The following is a 20469-nucleotide window of genomic DNA, read 5'->3' as shown; positions in this document are numbered from 1 at the left end:
CATATCTTATATATTGTAAATAGTGCAACAATAAATATAGGAATACAGGTTTCCTTTCGGAATTAATGTTTTTGTGTCCTCTGGGTAGATTCCTAGGAGTGGAGTCACTAGGCCATATGGTAGCTCCATTTTAAGTAATTTGAGAGTCCTGCACACAGCTTTCCATAGTAGTTGGACCAATTTGCACTCCTATCAGCAGTGCAAGAGGGTTCCTTTTCCTCCACATATTTGACAGCAGTTATTATTGCCAACAACAGGCTAATCCTATATGACCTCATTAATTCTGTTTATGTCTAAACATTGAAATGTAGTCACCCCACTGGGTAGATCAGATGGATTTTGTGAGCATTAAATGATATATGCTATAGGGCCTCCCTGGTGCAGCAGGGTATTGGGCACTGCACTATGAAGCAGTCCATGGCCTCTGCAGCACAAGTTTGATCCCTGGCTGGCCAGAGAGCAACCCACATGGGAGGCAGACCTCTCCTGACTCGCCTGCTGCTCCCCTCAGCAGTGTATTTCAGTCAGTCTGCCTGTTCTGTTCCCCGCTCTGTCTCTGGTGAATCCTTTGTCTCTGGTGAATCCTCGAATCTCTGGCCTATACCCCAACTCTTGCATGCATATAAATAAATAAATCTTTAAAAAAATGATATATGCCATAATGCACATCCTAGAGCTGGCATAAATGCATTCAAAATGTTTGTGTTATTGTTATTATTAACAGAAATCCTGTTTTCCTTAAGAGAGAACCATAGAATGGAAAATGAAATACCTGTATTAGGTTATAATCTAGAGATGAACTTGTAAAATACCTCATTTTCATAAAAATCACAGTCAATACAAATCTTAGTTGAATTTATAAGATACAACTGATCTTAAATAATGGATTAACTATTAATCTGTCTAAAACAAATTTATCGGGCCTCCCCGGTGGCGCAGCAGTTGAGCGCTGGGTTGCGAAGCTGCCCGCAGCCTCTGCAGTGCCGGTTCGATCCCCGGCTGCTCCCCGGCCACCGGAGGAGGGTCCCACATGGCGCGCAGACCTCTCCTGCCGCCCGCTGCTCCCCTCAGCAGTGTACTTCAGTCCTTCTGCCTGCTCTGCTCCCCGCTCTGGCTCTGGTGAATTCTCTCACCCTCCCGCGCTTCTGACTGTACCCAGTGCTTGTATAAATCAATCAATCAATCAATCAATCTTGTATAAATAAATAAATAAATAAAAAATAAATAATCTTAAAACAAATTTATCAGAAATGTTCAGCACAATAATCGTCCATCAGTAAGAAAGTTAATAATTGTTTGTCTAAGTAAGTATAGGGTTTTGAAGGCAAGCATGCATGGAAGGGATGTAAAACGACTGAATGAGTCTAATGGTTCCTCCCCTTCAGTATTTACAAAATTTGCCATTTAAGGTTAGCTTCTACTTCAACGAATTCCAGACACTTCAAATTAGAGAATTTTTTTTTTACCTGTTTAGGAGTTTGAGGATCAAGATTTTTCAAAATTTTGCACAAAAGATGAATAAGCACTAATTTACTGCCATGTAATAGCTTTTATCAAGTATTTCTTAATATACTGTATTCCTTTTATGCAACCTCCTTAACCAGTTGTTGCAGGCTTGATAGTCTGTTATGATTCATAGTATTATGATGGTGGTAATTCTATGCTTGTATGCCAAGAATATTCTGCAAGCCTTCAATGTTTTTTTTAGGGAATCATTTTTACTCCACATACATAGCTCAAGATAAAATAGACCTTGTGACCACTGCTTGTCTAAGGGGGGTCTGTGGTGTGGCAGAACTCACACCATTGTGTCTCACTTATTAGACTGCTTCCTGAGTCATGGAACTTGCAAGTGTATGAGTATCTCCAAGTCATCCCCTCATGGTCTTCAAAGTAATCATTTTGTTTACACCGTTGACATAAGGAAGCACTGACCCTTACACTCCATGCAATGTATTCCTTCTTCAAGCTCAGTGTTTAACAGTTTAGATGTCTCACAATTATGGAGAAACAGAATGTTGCATTTCAAAGGGCACCATAGAGTACTGAAGATGCCCCCCTTATTTTACAAATGAGTAACCTGTGGCCATAGAATGACAGGACTTAATGTCCAGGTAATGGCAACAAGAAAAAGCATTAAGAAATGACAAACTAGGGCCTCTCTGGTGGCACAAGAGGTTAAGACACAACCTATGAAGCTATCGACAGCCATTGCAGCACAAGTTAGATCCCCAGCCAGGGAGCTACCCGCATGGCACAGCAGACCTCTCCTGTCTCGCCGTTGCTCCCTTCAGCAGTGTATTTCAGTCAATCCTCCTATTCTGCTCTCAACTCTGTCTCTGGTGAATCCTCTCCCCCCGCCATCTATGGCCTGTACCCCAGCTCTTGTATGCATAAATAAATAAATCTTAAAAAAAAAAAAAAGAAATGACAAGCTAGTCCGAGGTGTGGATGGACTGCTTTAAATAGCAACAACTAACATGGTATTTTGCTGCTACTAAGGGAAACTAAAATATCACCTTGGTTGCTCAGGGAGTCTCTAGAAGAAAAAACAAAATCTTGGAAGTCAATCTTCTAAATAAGGAAACTGAGGCTCAACAAGATTAGATGATACAGAAGGTCACAAGCTGTAGTGAGTGACTGTAAGGACAGGATTGGAAGTCCAGCTTTTCCTAACCCCAGAACAGAGTGTCTGCATATCACAAGTTATCCAGGTTCCATGTTTCTCATTTAATAAGAAACATCCCTGCACTTTCTACCAGCAGAGGTTAATGAGACACTGCAGGGTATGGTACCCAGTTTAAATAATCCAACTTGGGAAATAAATCAGGAGAAAAACAGGCTAGCTGCTGTGGTTTGAACAAGAAAGATAGAAGTTGTGATGGAAACCTGCTAATGTTTTCAGAAATTTGTGGTAAGCATCATTCCTGATTTGGGGTGATATGTGTGTCTCTGTGTCCATGTGGGTGCTTATCTCTCTTGGAGTTGCAAAATCCACACCAATGGGGCATAAAGAATACAGCTGAAGTGAAACAATACTCAGATGGTTCCGGGTTTACAATGGTTCAACTGAAGATTTTTCAACTTGATACAAACACCACACCCATTAAGTAGAAATCATACTGCCTCAAATCTCACTTGTGATCTAGTCCAACGACAGCAGGATGGGGTACAATACTTTTTCATAATGCTGGCAGCAACAGAAAATTGCAGCTTCCAGTCAGTCACACCATCTACTCAATATATTCCATTAGATAGTCAACACTTTCTAATGAAATAGCTTTGTGTTAGATGATTTTGTCTAACTGTAGGCATTCTCAGCACATTTAAGGTGGACTAGACTAAACCATGATAATGTGTTAGATTAGGTGGATTAAATGCATTTTTTATTTAACAGTAGTTTTAACTTATGATGGGTTTATCAGGACATAGCTTCATTATAAGTCAAGGAAGATATATACCTTCAATAATAAATTGTAAAGTAGAAAATAACAGTCCTTTAAGAAGAAGGAAGGTCAAATTGAAAATCTCCATTCAGTTGCATTAATGCTTAGTTTCAGAAAAGGAAGAACAAAAACTTAACCCCTTAGTGGATGGACTAGAAAAGTTTCCCTTGAACTGACACTTCTATAAAATTTAAAAGAAAAAGTCAGAATCTGGTGCAGCTTACAGAGTAGCAGCACTAGAGGATTTTGCATTTGCAAAGATTCTTCGAAGTCTGATTCCAAAGTAGGCATCCTTTCTTCAGCCGCCTCCAAAGTTCTCTCAGGAGAGAGGAGACTTCAGATACAGATTTTGACTTCCCTAGCACATCTCCGGGAACAGTTCCCAGGCAAACTGAGTTCCTTTGTAAATGTCACAAAGCTTCTCTGCCAGGTCAGTGGATGAAACTGTATCCCAGGGTTTGCACTACCAAGTCACAGAACTATTCTGTCTTCCACCCAAATTGAAGCCCAGTGAGTATTCCTACAGAAAAATTTGACTGCAAAGGACTACCTCAAACATAACAAAAATATTGTCCAACATTCTTGCATTTATGGTTTCCTGGCATGGGTGAAGCATGCCCCAAACTTGGGGTGCTAAACTGTATTAAGGAATGCAGTCTTGGATAATATGAAGTTGAGAGGTCACAAAACAATACAGGATTTTGAAAGTCTCATTCAAAAATGCCATCTGGGAGGATGATGGTTATTAACCCAACTTTCTCATCTGTATTTTCCAGTTAAGTAGAAATATCAGAGTCCTGGATTTATAAGAGACCATACAGAACATGACTGGATGATGTACTTAAAAGGCAATCTCATCCAGACCTTTCCTACCTTGCAATGGAGGCACGCTGCAAGATTTAGGAGTTCATGTCTTAAGAGGTCTGTACTATAGAACAAACTTGAACTGCAAATGCAATCTCAACATATTTCCTAGTGGAGAGGACTTAACACAGGGGAAAACTCCACCTTCTTCAAAGCTGAGTGATGCACAAAGAACCTTGGCTAGGCCTTGTTGTCTTGACAAAAAATCTAAACATATATTTTCAGCTATACCTATTCTTCCACTTTTACCTTGCCAATATACATTTTTTAAATATTTATTTATGCATACAAGAACTGGGGTACAGGTCAGAGGTGTGGGGGGTGAGAGGAATGGGGAATAGAACAGGTAAATTGACTGAAATACACCACTGAGGGGAGCAGCAGGTGAGACAGGAGAGGTCTGCTGCACCATATAGTTCACCTCCCTGGCCAGGGATCAAACTGGTGCTATAGTGGCTGTGAATAGCCTCATAGCACTGCGTCTTAACTCCTTGTACCACCAGGGAGGCCTGCCAATATAAATTTTTATTTATTTTTCTAAAGATTTATTTATTTATACAAGAATTGGGGTACAGGCCAGATGCATGGGAGGGTGAGAGGATTCACCAGAGATAGAGCAGGGAACAGAACAGGCAGACTGATGAAATACACTGCTGAGGGAAGCAGCGGGTGCGACAGGAGAGGTCTGCTGCGCCCAGTGGACCCTCGCTGGCCGGCTGGGATCGAATCAGCGCTGCAGAGGCTGCAGACAGCTTTACATCACTGCGTTCAACCGCCTGCACCACCAGGGGAGGCCCGATATACATTTTTAAGCTATGAAAACAAGTATTTATTCAAAGAGATTTGTAAGATAGCAAGTTAACTTCGGTCTTCTTTAGGGGTATTTTAAATTATTTGAAATTAGTCACATGAATTGTTTCTATACTAGAAATATAAATTCTAATAAAAAATGTTTTTCTTCCAAGTGTCAAATACCCATTTTGTAATTCTAGGGAGACCATGCAAATGTTTCAAGGACTTACCATAATCCTTCTTCACTTCCCCACTTCTTCTATAACCTCAGAGCTGTGGTCTTTAAGTATGAACTGTGATGATTTCACTTAGACTTGTTATTAAATTATTATGTTCCATATGTAATTTGAGGCCAAATGGCCATGATTTGATTTCTAGCACCAACTGCTAGAAAGGATATAACTCTAAAAGCCAAAAGTATGTCTCTGGAAAAGTGTAGAAGAAAGATTATCATGTTTTTTGGTTCATTCAGATCTCTCTGACTTCTTGCCCTGCCCTGCCAGCCTCAGTTATAAAGCAAGTGGTATGTGTCAGTATCAAAATGTATTATTCCTTTTCAAAAAAAAGCAGGCGTGCAAGATCAGAAATACCATGAAGGTATACATAAGCCCATCTGTCAGGGGCTAAAAAGAAATTTGTCTGGACCTAATGAAAATCACTCAGTGGACCCAAAATCCACTCCATATGACTTTTCTTTGTGCATCGCCCCCCTCAACATCCCGTCCTCCTCTCTGTCCTCCACAATGTTTCTTGAAATCTGTAGTCCTGTGAAAGTCTCACTTTCTCTGTGGTTTCTGGGTCTAGGTTCCTTTCTTACGTGTATGATTTGTTCCTGATTTGCTCTCCCTATTTAGGATTTCTGCCTTATTCTCTATCTGCTGCTTGGCCCAATAGCCCTATCTTTGTGTTTCTTTGGACTGTATCATCATCTCGTTCTGTTTATGTGTATTAGTTTGTTCCAGGAATGGAGAGGCAGGGAATGGGTAGGAGGTAAATCTCTGTGCTTATTGTTTGGTATTTCACTTGTGTCTTTTTGCCAACGTGTACGATGGAGACAAAGCTGGGAACCTTGGAATGCATTCCTTATAGTCTTGTTGGGATGTGGAATTTGGTTTTGGCCACAAAAAAATCTAAGACCTAGAGTGTAAGTCTAATGGCAGAAAAGCAGAAGCAAGGAAGGGAGAAAACAGTGGCTGTGATCAATAGGAACAGCCATGGCAAATGTCTAATGATTTCTGAAAACACCTCACAGGCTGATTATAAATGTTCCTGCAAAGCCAGGGACATAATCAGAGGATGAGCTCTGTCAAAGCAACACTCCTCTAAGAGAAAAATAATAGGACACACGCACGTGCGCGCGCGCACACACACACAGTCATACGCACACGCGTGAGGATGACAAAAGGCAAACTGCAATGAGAAATTCATTTATACTCTTCAGTTCCCAGAAGCACATAAAAATCAAAGCAAAGCAAACTCCACTATAAATAACCCTGCCACATTCTATATAAAGCCTTTGAGTGGCTAGAGAGTCTGATTGCTTCGAGGAGTTACAGGATTTGGTCATTTTTAATAGCCATGTTTGTTCTTTTACCAAATTACTTTCCCTCAGTGAGCCTGCTAAAAGCACGAGGGGGTACTCTCCTCAGTGTCCAAAGTATTCCAGTAGCAAAGGACATGACCAAATGCCTCCAGGGGAAGGTCACCATGACAGGGTCTGGGAGTAAAGAAGTGAAACAGAGAAGCGCAAATCCATTTGGAGAAAGACTCTTTGAGTTGTAAGAGGCATCAGGGAAGTCACTGCAGAGAGCTAAGTAAATTATAGATCCCACCTCTGGAGCCGCTATAATATTGTCCACCAGCTCAGTTTCCAAGAGCACAGGGAATTGTTACTAAATTATTCAGCATTAACACAATTAGTTCAAGCAACGGGAGGGTACAAGCTTTTTGTCTTCTTTTAGCTCCTGTCTGTGTACAGGATTTCCTTTTTCATTCCACTCAACTATCCCACTCTCCTTTCTGCTGTTTTGGTGATTCTCCATTTAAAAGCAACCCACAGAATTGGCCAGCCCTGGTGAAAATTTCCAACAAACTCTCTAACCAAATGCTCCAAACTTGGAATAGTTAGAAACACTGCCCACCTCTGAAAAAAGCTAAAACCATGTCACTGGACCAATGAGAATTTACTTAAGTCCACACATCTCGATTTTCTTATCTGCAAAGTAGAGATAATAATGTCTGTACATACATTTAAAGGACCTAGCTTGATAGCTGCAGTGATCAATTCCTTCTGCTACATCATTTTTCTCTTACTTCATGGGCACAATCACTTTCTATGTATATTTTAAAATGAGAAAGCAAAAAAAAGTTAGATACCATGCCAGCTCCTGTATTTGGAGAATAACCTGCAAATCACTTTGTATGTGGTACCAGACATACACATTTCCCCATAAAGGAAATAAAACACCCACCATGTGATTTAAATCTCAAGGACATTTTTCTTCACTCAGGGAGTTTATGTCCACGTAGTCCTTACTAGCAAAATATATAGAGATGCGTGCAAAGAAATGGGTGTATTGACCCCATGCAGCCAAAAATCTGAGTCTAACTCTTGACTATCCCAAAACTTAACTGCTAAGAGCCTGCTATTGACAGGAAGCCTTGCTTGTAACATAAACAAGTGATTAACACATATTCTGTATGCTATCTATATTATGTATTGCATGTTTACAGTAAACTAAGCCAAAGAAATTATCACTAAAAAATCATGGGGAAGAAAAAAATACATTTACAGTACTGTATTTATCGATAACATGTTTATATTGTCTATTTACAAGAAAATCTGCACATAAATGGATTCACCAAGTTCAAGTCCCTGCTGTTCAAGGATTAACTATAGCAGCTTTGCAATTAATAGGCATCTCTATCTTCTGGTGGCGGCTTAGTAAAACATTCATATTCTAGTTCTAACAACCATCCTATGATTTACTTTGGTGAGTCTCACTTTTCTCATCAGCAAAGTGGGGTGGCTGTCTCACTCACTGAACATCTCCCACGTGGGGTACAAAGGAGATCAAGTGTTGCCATGGTTACACGAACACACTCTGCAAATGACAGGCCAGGATTTGACTTATGGCTTCATCACTTAATTCGCTTAACCTGAAACCCCTGAAATCTCTCTCCTCTCCAGGTATTCTTACCAGATCTAGCAATGGAGACAACAGTATCCTCACCAGGAGATTGCAGGGAGAACTGAACAAAGTTATAAAGTGTCTACCATACAGTAATCGCTTACTAGCTATTACCAGTTTATTTCTGGTTACTTAAAACCATTTTTCTCCTCCATTTTAATGTTCCTGACCAATGTTATTCATTTTCACATCTGCCCCATATATTCACAGCACAAAAGATTTATGGAACACAGCTGGGCATTTTTTTAGGACTACAGAGAAATAGAAATATGCATTTAGTATTTTATTCCCTGCTGCTCTCCCTATATTCCTCAGCCTTTCTTATAAGGCTCATTTGGATTCTGCTGTTGTCTCCTGTGGAAGACCAGTGACATTTGATATTCTTCAGATTTCAGAACACATCTGCCGCACTGTGGTAAATACCATGCAAAAAAAAAAAAAAAAGTCCTTAAGTCTGAGCAGGGAACTGTTGCCCTTAACTAATTGAGTTTGGGGTGGTCCACACATGGTTGTCTCCACCATCACCTGCTGTATAAAAAAGTCCCACCTAGGGGCCTCCCTGGTGGCCTAAGGGTTAAGTCTCAGGGCTATCACCTCTATGGCCTGAGTTTGATCCCCAGCCGACCTCTCCTGTCTCTCCCACTGCTCCCCTCAGTAGTGTATTTCAGTAGATCTACCTATTCTGATACCCACTCCATCTCTGGTGAATCCTTTCACCCCCATACTTCTGGCCTACGCCACTTCTACGCAAAAATAATTACAAATAAAAAAAATGAAAGAGTCCCATCTGTAAACTGATGTTGCAACACATGTATCCAACACATACTGCAATGAGGTTCAAGTGAGATAAGCAGCAACCTCTACTCAAAATTTTGTCCTGGATTCTTCCAAACATCAGCTTCCCTGACCCTTCTCTTTAATAGAGCAGTATTCAAAATTTACCCAAACTAGATACAGACAGCAAAAGGCCTGACTTGGACTATCTTGAGTTTGATTTCTGACTTCTTAAAAGATGTTTCTCTTTAATACTTGAACGTGCACAAGAATTAACTAGAGATATTGGTAAAATGCAGAGTCTGGTTCAGAAATTCAGGAGATACAGGTGGCAAGATACAGTAATTCAGGTGATACAGGGAGGTGAAATTCTGCCTTTTTAACTATAGCTCCCAAGTGATGCTGTCACTGCTTTGTGCTGGTCGGTCTGCAGACCTTCACTTTGAGTTCTAAGAATGTAGCATATGATTTTTCTCCTCCCAGATAGAAGATTTGAAAGGCTTCCTAAATGCATTGAAATGTGAGGGGAGGTGGGCAGTGCGAGTGAGAAAATATACCTGAATATTTACTGAATAGCCAGAGCTTTGAATGTTGACAAGACTGTCTTTATTAAAAAAAAAAAAAATCAGCCTTAGCTAGGGACAGGGACATACATGAACAAATTATGCCAAGTTGTGCATGTGTGCGCATGTGAATATGCATGGGTAGGGGGTGAATTTAGGTGAAGTATAAATAATATGTACAGATGGAAATGCTGAAATATTAAGAAACTTTTACACAGACAACAGGTGTAGCCAGGCTAAATGGAACTCTGTAAATGTTGCACTGCTTTCTTGAATTACTTAATTCCTTAAATAACTTTTCTAGGTTCTTCTCATTTATTGAAAGGTTACAAACCACATGCAGGCTGACTGTATAATTTGAAGACTCCAAAGAGAGTTTCCCATTTCAAAACCAAATACAAAATTTTCATTTCAAGTTAGAATTTGGTCAATCTCATGGTAGGGAAAGTAACTGAAGAGGCATTTAGCAATATAGCAAGGGTACTGCTATTCATTCTCTTTTCATAGTTCATAAAAATAATTAATAAATTTATCAATAGCAGATTCATTCATTCATTGATGATATTGACCCTCCAAGTGTTAACTTAGAAGTTTAATTGCTTTATTTTTTAAAAAAGATTTATTTATTTATGCATACAAGAACTGGGGTCCAAGCCAGAGGTATGGGGGTGATAGGATTCATCAGAGACAGAGTGAGGACCAGAACAGGCAGATCTACTGAAACACACTACTGAGGGGAGCAGCGGGTGAGTCAGGAGAAGTCTGCTGCACCATGTGGGTAGCTCCCTGGCCAGGGATCGAACTCATGCTGCAGTGGCTGCCGATAGCCTCACAGTACTGCGTCTTAACACCTTGCACTACCAGGGAGGCCCAGTTGTTTTACTTTAATGAGATTCAATTTACCAAATGAGTGACATGTTAACTAATGTTCCCTAAATATTTGCTATGAAAAGAGGGCACTGATTTTAAGAAAATTAAAAAATATAACATGGTCATTTATTTTTCTCGCACTTTATAATATAGTAATAATACATCATCGATGATTATGAAGGGAAAAAAAACAGTATTTCCTTTACCCACAGGTGAAGGAAAGTTTTAATATATTAAGATATTTCCTCATAGATTTTCCATTACTGATTTGTGGTAGTTATTAACTCATTTTTTCTTTTAATGTGGGTTATATGAATATCGTTTATTCATTAAACAAAATCATACATTTGGGATTTTTATTACCTTCTTCTGTTTTCAATTGGCCAAATCTTTATATAAAAATCAGTGGGCAGTCATTATAGATAAAATTAGGACTTTCCCCATATTAATTTCTAAAATCAAGTATACTGGCATTGCATGTGACATGGTAGAGAAGGAATTGGGGGAAATAGCTGCAGAATGTTGAAAATTACTGGATATGGATGATCAGAGTTATGGGTACAAAAGGGTCCTAATTTTTCTAAATGTTTGAAAATATATATTTATATATACTTAATGAGCACATTTTTAACAGATAGGTATCAGGTAGTCTATTTATATCATGCTTGATTTTTTACGTATCTTCCATATATTTTTGAAATCTTGCTTCTGTTATTTATTCTCTTGCAATCAAGTTCCCTTGTTATAAGGAATTAAATATTTTTAATTTTTTTTATTTTTATATTCCCCGTACAATTGCACCCCCCTTATTTTGACCCCAATCCCTCCTTTTCCTGCCCCCTCCCATAGTGTGTCTCTGGTTTATAGTTGTTTGTTGATTTTGATTTTTTCTTTCTCATAGTTATTCTTATTTAGGTTTTCTAGATTCACTCATAGCAGGAATTTAATATTTTTTAATGATTCACACTATTCTATTATGTGACTGTGCAATGAATCATTTTCCAGTTGTGTAACATTTATATTTGTTCAATTCTTGTCTGAGTTTTGGCTTCATCTTTGTTATAGCAATCAATTCTGTTTGCTTTTGTTTTCATGTGACTACTTTGTTGCCACTTATTCATAAAACACGGTTACATAATCTGACTTTTTGCCCATAAAATACATGACTACTATCATCGTAATTCAAAAGAGAAAAATATCTGCCTCAATGAAGTGACTCTAAGAAGACTGACAATATATGCAGGATATTTCTTGCAAATAGTCTAATTGAATTTATTTTTCAGGGCATTTACAGTGATAAGCAGAGATTATCCACACCTTATCACTAGGTAAGGAATGAGGTGAACAGGATGTGGAGCTACAGAAAGAATGGATTAGGGGATGATTTAGGATATTATCCAGATACAAATTCAGCTAACGCACTACACGTTTGTGTGTGTTTGTGTGTGTTTAGAGTTTCTGCTAATTTGCTGACTAATACTATTCCATTCTTTATATCAACATCAAAAGAGTTCCAATAGCTCTGGAATTCCTATTATTTCTAAGTCCAGACAGTGGGTATGAGACAGACAACTTTCCCTGTTTGGCCAGATTGAGACATGCAATGCTGACTTGCATTCCTGCCAAATTATTGGTGCACAAGGCTCTGTCTGAGTAGGCAGAAGCTTCACGGAACTGACAGAGAATTGTTCTCACAAGGCCGAAGATACAATTTGGCTGTGGCTGCGTAGCCCAGTGCTCTTAACATGCAAGCGGCCAACAAAAATAATGGCATGTCAAGTGCAATTTTCTCACCGGCCGCTGACATCGTAAACTGTAATATAGTGTAATTATTTGGCATCCCGTGTCCTTCATACTAAACACCACCCAAACGATTTCCAAGTTACAGAGAAGGGAGAAGGTTAGAAGGTCAAATTTAAAGAGAGAAAATGAGTCAGTGCCTTGGAGGGAGGGAATTATAAATAGATGTGGCATCACCAGCAAGAGAGTTATATCCAAATAAGGAACGGCTCGGAAGCCCAGGTAGGAGGGGAAAAAAGAGGAAGGAGCACAGCGGAGTTTATACAAGGGCGAGGCTTCAGGATAGATCTCTGTCCACCGGGACCACAAATTGCAGATCACAGATGGAAAGAACAAGAGCGAAAAGATCTTGGGTCAAAAACCTGATGGATGCAACACATACTGTTTTTGAATATGCTTTCTTTTTTTCTACTCCACAGGGATTTGTACCTTAAATATAATTCTGCAATTCATTCTACCACTATAAGTGAGGGTGGGTGACTTTCTCTTCCAGCTACCCCACAGCAGAGATGAAAAAGAAAGAAGCCAGATCTCCAAGAAATCCTTGCTTATCTTTCCACTGTGATTCAAAAGATCCCACCCTGGTCCTCTGTCTTCTCTGATCTGACCCTCTCAGCTCCTCAAATAACCTCACACGTGCATTCTCCTGATCGGAAACGCTGCCCTCACTCTGCTTCACCAGATTATGGCATCTCAGCTCTCAGGTTATTTCCATGGGAGGATTCCACATCCCACAGAATAGGCCAGGTCCTCTGTGGAAGCTCACATAAAACCATATCCCTTCACTTTAGAACACAGTTTTCCGTGTTACCAAGACATCTGTCCGTGTGTTTATTTAATATCTGTCTCCCCCTAGTAGTCCGTTCGTTCCATGACAGAGGGCATGAATGTTTGCTCAGAGATGAGAACCCCCTGGAAACAGAATGCTTAGCAGATAGTAGGTGCTCAATCAATATTGTGGAATGACTTGTTCACCCACTCTCCTGACATCTAGAGAAGGTCTCTGATGATGAGATCAAGAGGCCCTCCTTAAAGAGTCTGCATGCATTATTCCACAAAGATGAATTTTTTTTGACACAGTTACAAGATTCATGAAAGTCATCGTGAGTTTCTCTTTCTCTTTTAAGGCTAGAACAACTTAGTATACCGGAGAGGGTCCCATGCACCATCTTATTCTGCCAGAACTGCCAAAGAAAGTTAATGCTGGAGAGTCTAAGTGATGCAGCACACTCACTACGTTTTTACAAACCGGCTCTGAACAACCTTGTTCCACGGAGAACTGGAGGCAGGAATGGAGTCTGTTTGGCTGCAATCTGTTTTTCAGAAATTCAGAAAGAAGGTTTCAACGTCTACTTTGTGCCATAAGCACAAACATTTGCAGATGGATTGAATAGAGTCACCACCCTGCATGGTTTGAGGCAGGTAAGGAACCTCCAGGAGGAGATCCCACAGTCTCCTCAAAAAAGAACTATTTTAACATGTTAACTTGTCCACTATCAGTATCACTGTCTCAAAGAAAGACTTTCAAAATCAGTATACAAAAACAGTGCTTAAAATATCCAGCTGGTCTCTAAAATGCCAAAGTAAAAGAGAAAACACGACATCAAGATATTGCCCACTTTTATTGAAAAATGCCACTTGTATTCAATTCGATTGGGTTCATATTGCTTTTATAAATCCCTTTATTATCTAGGCGAAATTTGAGTTTATTTTTTCATGCAAAATATTTAGTAAGAAGTTTCCTATTTTTAATACTGCCCTTTTAGGGACCATACTCAAGGTTCTGGGGATATACACTAAAGGACAAAGGAGATAAGAATCCTTCTCTTGGTTGAATTTGCACTCCAGTAGAGAAAAATCATGAACAAGATAGAGTATATTAGACAATGAGCATTGGGAAGCAGAAAAAACTGATCAGAGTAAAAGGATTTGAAATATTGAAGAAGCAACAGTTATATATTAGACAGCATGGTGCAGAGAAGGAGTCTCTAAGACTATGACCCTCAAATTAATGTTAATTCAACAGGAAATACACAGACTTATGTTTCTTCTCCCCAAAGGGGCCCTGAATCATTTTACCCAATTCCATGTTGTTCCACATGGTCTTCTGTGCAACTGAGGCACATAACTTCCCACTCCACCTCAGAACACCAGGCTAAGTGATAAGGCCCCTTCCAGACACATTGAAATGTCACCTCTACCTTAAGCAACTTGGGCTAAGTAAACATCCAACATCTTATACTCGCTTTGTAGTGTCACTAGTAGATCAGTATTCCTCTCCAACCATACAAACACACACACAAATACAATTATGACTACAATTACTATGTGCCAGACACTATGCCTATATTCTTTTACACACTCTTATTTGCAGTCTTAGTTTTTTCTCTGCACCCAGCTGCCTACCAAAGTAGTAAAAACAGACAATGGATGATGGAAGGGTGTATGTGAAGCTCTAAAGAGCCAATCACTCAAAAACTAGCTTTGCCCTTGAGCTTGAACTCAGTCTGCCAAACCCCAGGCCCCCGCCATGGCGAGTCGCAGGAGGGCCTTTTAAAGAGCAGGTAAGCTCATCAGTAACTAATGCTTCTCAGCCAGTTCCTGGAGAGAAGCTCAGCAATGAAGTGTTTTAGAGTCAGATGTGGAAGAGTGTGCACAGAGATAAAACATTGTAAAGCACCGGTGGGCACCCTGATACAGATCATCCCCACACTCAGCCTGACTCATAATATGAAGCAGTCACCTGAAATGTATTTTTGGCTTTGCTGCAACCCAAGACCCTCAAAAGCTGAACTGTAATGATTCAGGAACAATTTTTTCAAAGGGGAAATCCATATAATTGGAAATGTAGGCAGAAAAATTCTTTAGAGAATAAGTTTAACCCTGATTTAATAATTGTTTGGGAATTGGCCATGGTAGAGAACAGGCAAAGAGCCAATTCACAAAGATTAAGGAGAAGCTGAGCCATTTCAAAATCCTAGGATTCACCAGCAACATTTCTGTCATTCAAAGAAGCATGAGTTTTCTGAGTATTACTAAGTCAGCAGAGGATACAGAATGCTTGACCATATGCTTCTCACTCTATCATTTCATTTAAAGAATAGAGATTTTAATTTCAGATTAAATTTAACTTTAATCATCAGATTCTATGAGTCTAAAACAAACTCCACTTTAATTACTTTTCCTATTCAGATAAAAATGGAAAGTTCTTCTGGACGCAGTATGTGTGGCTATTGATCATTTGCCATTGCACTGAGTTAACTAAAAGAAATGAAAAAGTAACCATCCATTCTGTATGTCTGCAGGTATATCCAGAATTTCATACGATCGGAAAACAACTTGCCTGAGGGCTGGTAAAAGAAGTTCTGAATATCTAGAAAGCAGGAACGTCAGGATTTTGCATTTTATAGTCGATAACTCTTGCATGCAAATTACAGTTTAAACACATGCTCGCCAGTTACTAAACTGTAAAAGGGGAGAGTGGGTAAACTTGTGGCCCATAAAACTCTCAACGTGATTCAAACTCAAAGCATTTACCTGCTCTATGAACTTGATTGGCTTTATTATCCATCTAAGCCTCAGCTCCTACATTTACCAAAAAAGATAACGCTGATCAAGAAGACCATATTCAAAGCTCACTGGGCCAGCTGTGTTTTGGAATTCAGAAGTTTTCACATTTGGAAACGAATTAAGGTGCATACACTGCCTGGTAAGTAACACCCTCAGCAGGGACTGGGGCTGCACCCTGTCATCAGACGCATTAACATTTCTGCTGGGAGATATATGAACAGTCACAGTAATGGGATGCATTATGACTATAAATAGCCTCGTCAGTTCTGCTACCTTAATTTGTATCAAGCATGCAAAATATCCCACAGAGATTTTATATCTTGGATTTATGAAAAAGGAAGTGTAGACCTGTTTTACACATATTTGTCTATACAGATAGAGGTACACGTATAAGCATATTGACATATGTGGGGTTATTGTTAGATTCAAATAGGATTGTGCTGGAAAAGCACAGGTACAATAGTGCTGAGCACATAATGAACAATCAATAGTGGACAGAATATGAGTTCCTTGAAGGCAGGATCACTGTTTTGTTCATTAATATGGCCCCATACATCCTCCAAACCTATGATATGCCTAAAATAGTTCCAATACTCCTAGGCACACAGGGAGGCTTAACAAATATTCATTGAGTGATTCACGGTATCTGTTCATCCAGGCTTCACTCATTCAAGTAAAACTATTTAAAAAAGAGAAAGCACAATCTCTAGTGGACTCAATTTGCTTTGTAAGGCAGAGCAGAAATATAACCACAAGCTCCAGTGAAATACAAAGACTTAACTCAAGTCGTGAATATCAATATGTAATCCTTTCCTGTTTTTCTTTTCAATCTCTGCATTTGGGAAATGACTAATAATGGCATGATTCATATCTGATTCTGACATATTAGAAAAATAACAACCGATGGAGGGCTCATAATTGGAAGTCCACCTATGATAATGGTGTGTGTAAAAATTAACAGAAGCTTATGAACAGCTTTGAGGAATAAGTGTAGAATCTTCAATAACCCAGCTTGATTTTGGAAAGCAGACAGGACTCATCTACACAAGGAATATATGTCTAACCCTCCAACAAAAAAAATGTAAATCTATACTACTAAATTACACACACACACCAAACAGTAAACCAAAATTTAGAATCTATACATTTGAGTCCTTATGAAATGAATGAAGTAATTTCCTTTAACAAGACATGGTGATCACAGTACCCAGTTAAGCACCAACTCTGAGAATTTCCCTTGCTCTGTCCTAGGTTAATGATTCAAACAATAAATACAATAAAAATAAGAAGAAAAAATCTTCATGCAGTTAGCGATATATGGCTTCAAAATACCATCTTCAAACTGAGGTGGTAGGACTTCAAAAATGGCAAAAATGCATAGCTCTTCCAAGTATGATAACCTCAAGAAAAGGTGTGGCATGCAGATTTCTTATGTGTGATGGCAAGAGTAAGCTTATTTGTGTATGCATTACACAGATAGTATTGTATCATTAATAGTGGGCAGTGGGCTTAGCCTAGAACAGCAGTTTGTTTCCATTTAAACTGCTATCATTAGGTTAGTCTTAGCTCTAAAGAAACCAAAAGCAGACTGACAAACCATTTGCACTAAAGTAGCTATAGCTAAGTAGTGTGAAGAGTGTGACAAGTCTAATGTTAAAGATCTAAAGACCAGGAACAGATCCTGAAATTGGGGTCTTAAAAAAATGCAGCTTACCCGGCCAACAAGAATTGGTTCAGGTCCAGAAAACTCTTCCAGGACAAACATTTGATTCCAAACCCAGCCTCTTTTGGAGCGGTTTAAAATCCGCTGTTCTTCACTCAGACTGTTTAGTTCCAAAGAGGATCCACTCATCAAGACTTGAGACTGATTCATTGGAGCCATGTGAATGCAAGGGGGTAGAGTAATCCATAATATTATTAATGGAGTCCAGAGATCCAGGAGCATTTCCGCTAGCCGTTCTGGCATGGTCCCACCAGTTAAGCAAATCACCACGAAAATGAGACAATTATTTTTTTTGCCTCCGGTCTGCAGCCATCCAATTCATCATGCAGTGCTGAGCATTTACTTACATCTCTGCCCTGTGCTGAGAGCACAGAAAATAGACATCTTCTAAGCAGTTATTCTAAGACTGTGATCCATTGGCTTTCCTTTTTCTCAAAATTTCCTGGAAAAACGAGGAGAAAGAAAGATAAAGTTCACAGCAACAGGTTTTCAAAGAAAATCACTGCTTTTCAAAAGCATGTAAAAGAACAACGGTAGGCATCCCCCCAACTCTTGAGTGTACAAAATGGATCATCTGAGGAATTAGAACAAGTAGGTTAACAGGTCCCTTTATTTCGTAAGCTTTATTTAGATGTTACTATTAATTTTTGTGTCTAAGTTCCCTACTTCAAGTAATAGAATTTCTGATTTTCCTTTTCTTTCCCTCTTCCCTTCTGTCTTCTTTCCTTCATTCTCTCTCTCCTTGTCTCCCACTAGCTCTATTCTCATGCTGTTCTTGTTTTTTTGTGCATTTTGAGATACACACCAATGCAGCCTTCTTGTACTCTTTGAATGTGCAAGCCTTTTTTTTTTAAGATTTATTTATTTATGCATACAAGAACAGGGTACAGGCCAGAGGTATGGGGGGGTGGTGAGAGGATTCACCAGAGACAGAGTAAGGAGCAGAACAGGCAGACTGACTGAAATACACTGCTGGGGGAAGCAGCGGGCAAGACAGGAGAGGTCTGCTGTGCCATGTGGATAGCTCCTTGGCCAGCCGGGAATCAAACCCATGCTGCAGAGTCTGCAGACAGCTTTACAGTACTAGGCTTAACCCCTTGTACCACCAGGCAGGCCCTCTTAACCTATTTAAAGATGGGTTCTACTTCATTCTGTGTTGAAATATGTGAAGAAACTAGCCCTTAAAGAGTAAGGGAAAAACATTTTTTTTTTTCATTTACAAATGAGAATGGGAAGGGAAATTCCCCCAATTTTCATTGCCTTGGCTGCCACAATCCATCAGAAGGCAGCACCCAGTTCAGGGTGCAGAATGCAACCCTCTGCTAGGATGCTAATAATGAGTGAATAAAATTAGAATGCTTCCAGAGAGAAATTCTGTAATGTCCAGCATGTATGCTATAATCAGGACAGTGTCAGGACTCCCATTCTAAATGTACAGTTGAACAGAGGATTTAAATTATGAAAAGCTCCTTTGGGAATGATATATGGTAAAAATACAATTTTCATTTGAGGAGATTCAGAAAGCAATGGCCAAAAAAATAAAAAAAAAAAATCCCCATTACCTGAGGTGTCAAATACATTTTTTGCTTACCTTCAGCGTCACAAAACGTGTTTCTTCCCTCTCAAAAAAATTATTTTTAAAGAAATAATGTTCACTGCAGATCCCAGAGAGAAACCTTGCTGAATTAGATTAAATGGGAAAATAATTCCTCAGGACACCATGGGGAACAGTTTGGTTCAGGGAATTCATAATGGGGTAGGGAACCTTTCACCTCTAGGTCCACACTTCATTCGGGCTTAGAATGGGAAAGCTAGAAAGTCATTAACATTGGCTGGGCTCCTGGGTGGCTTTTGTAAAGCCAGAAAGAAGGGGCAGACCCAAATTCCAGCTGCACTTACAGCAGCATCATATCTAACAAGATGGCAGTGGAATCGCCCCAACTGTCACTCTTCCTGTGGGTTCAGCTCAATCACTAGGGCTGTGGACCTCAAGAGTGCTCTGCCCTGATGAATGCACAGGGCAGCCACTGCAGGCAGCATTTGTTTTGGGAACTGAAGTGATAACAGCTTCCAATAAAGAGCCAAGAGAAAGAAAAGAGTCCAGAACGAAGTCCCAAAATTGCAGCACATGCAGGGAATCATGTCTTCCTTTCATGCACATGTCCACTAGGACATTCTCTCCTCCCAGGGCAAAAGCAAAAACCCTTGAAGTTTCACATTTAATACAAATTTCAAAAAGTCATTTTATTTATTTGTTTGTTTGTTTATGTATAAAAGAACTGGGGTATAGGACAGAGATGTGGAGGGGTGAAGGGCCCACCAGAGACAGAGTGGGAAGCAGAACAGGAAGATTGACTGAGATACACTGCTGAGGGGAGCAGCGGGTGAGACAGGAGAGGTCTGTGTGCCATGTGGGACCCTTACCAGCCGGCCGGGATCGAACTGGCGATGCAGAGGCTGCGGACAGCTTCACAGCACAGCGTTCAACTGCCTGCGCCACGAGGGGAGACCCAAGCACCCTTCTTTTTGAATAGCTTTTCAGAGCACCTTTCTATTTGCTAGATGGGATGCTATCCAATTCATGAATCATTTAATAAATCCAATTAGATCTTTAAAGTTAATTCAGTTGGATTTTTTGTTATTTAACACTTTTGATAAGAAATCCTAAAATATTAATCTTTCTGAATCGTCAATCCACTTACTCAGATGGTATTTATAGCACACCCATCTCACTCTCTCTGAGACATGGATGGGAACAGAGTAGTAAGGGAGGACTTGGATATTCTGTACAGAGTATGGAGGTAGAGAAGCCTGACTTTGCATCCCAGTTCACCCTACTTGCTGCCTCCGTATTAATGGACAAGATACTCAAGTTC

At 39.7% G+C, this 20469-nt stretch overlaps 1 protein-coding gene across 4 annotated transcripts in view; it reads right to left on the bottom strand.

Moving 5' to 3' along the window:
- Positions 1-20469, bottom strand: part of CDH8 (cadherin 8) — a 376083-nt gene that overhangs the window by 341921 nt on the left and 13693 nt on the right. For all 4 annotated transcript variants that reach the window (XM_054697070.1, XM_054697071.1, XM_054697072.1 and 1 more), the window contains exon 2: positions 17585-18035. In XM_054697070.1, the coding sequence (XP_054553045.1) occupies positions 17585-17836 (252 nt within the window). In that variant the 5' untranslated portion in view covers positions 17837-18035. The remainder of the gene's footprint in view (positions 1-17584; positions 18036-20469) is intronic.

The sequence above is a fragment of the Talpa occidentalis genome, unplaced genomic scaffold (genome assembly GCF_014898055.3).
Source record: "Talpa occidentalis isolate TD23 unplaced genomic scaffold, MPIMG_talOcc4v2.1 talOcc4.17, whole genome shotgun sequence".
Classification (NCBI taxonomy): domain Eukaryota; kingdom Metazoa; phylum Chordata; class Mammalia; order Eulipotyphla; family Talpidae; genus Talpa; species Talpa occidentalis.
This window is presented reverse-complemented; position numbering and strand designations above follow the sequence as displayed.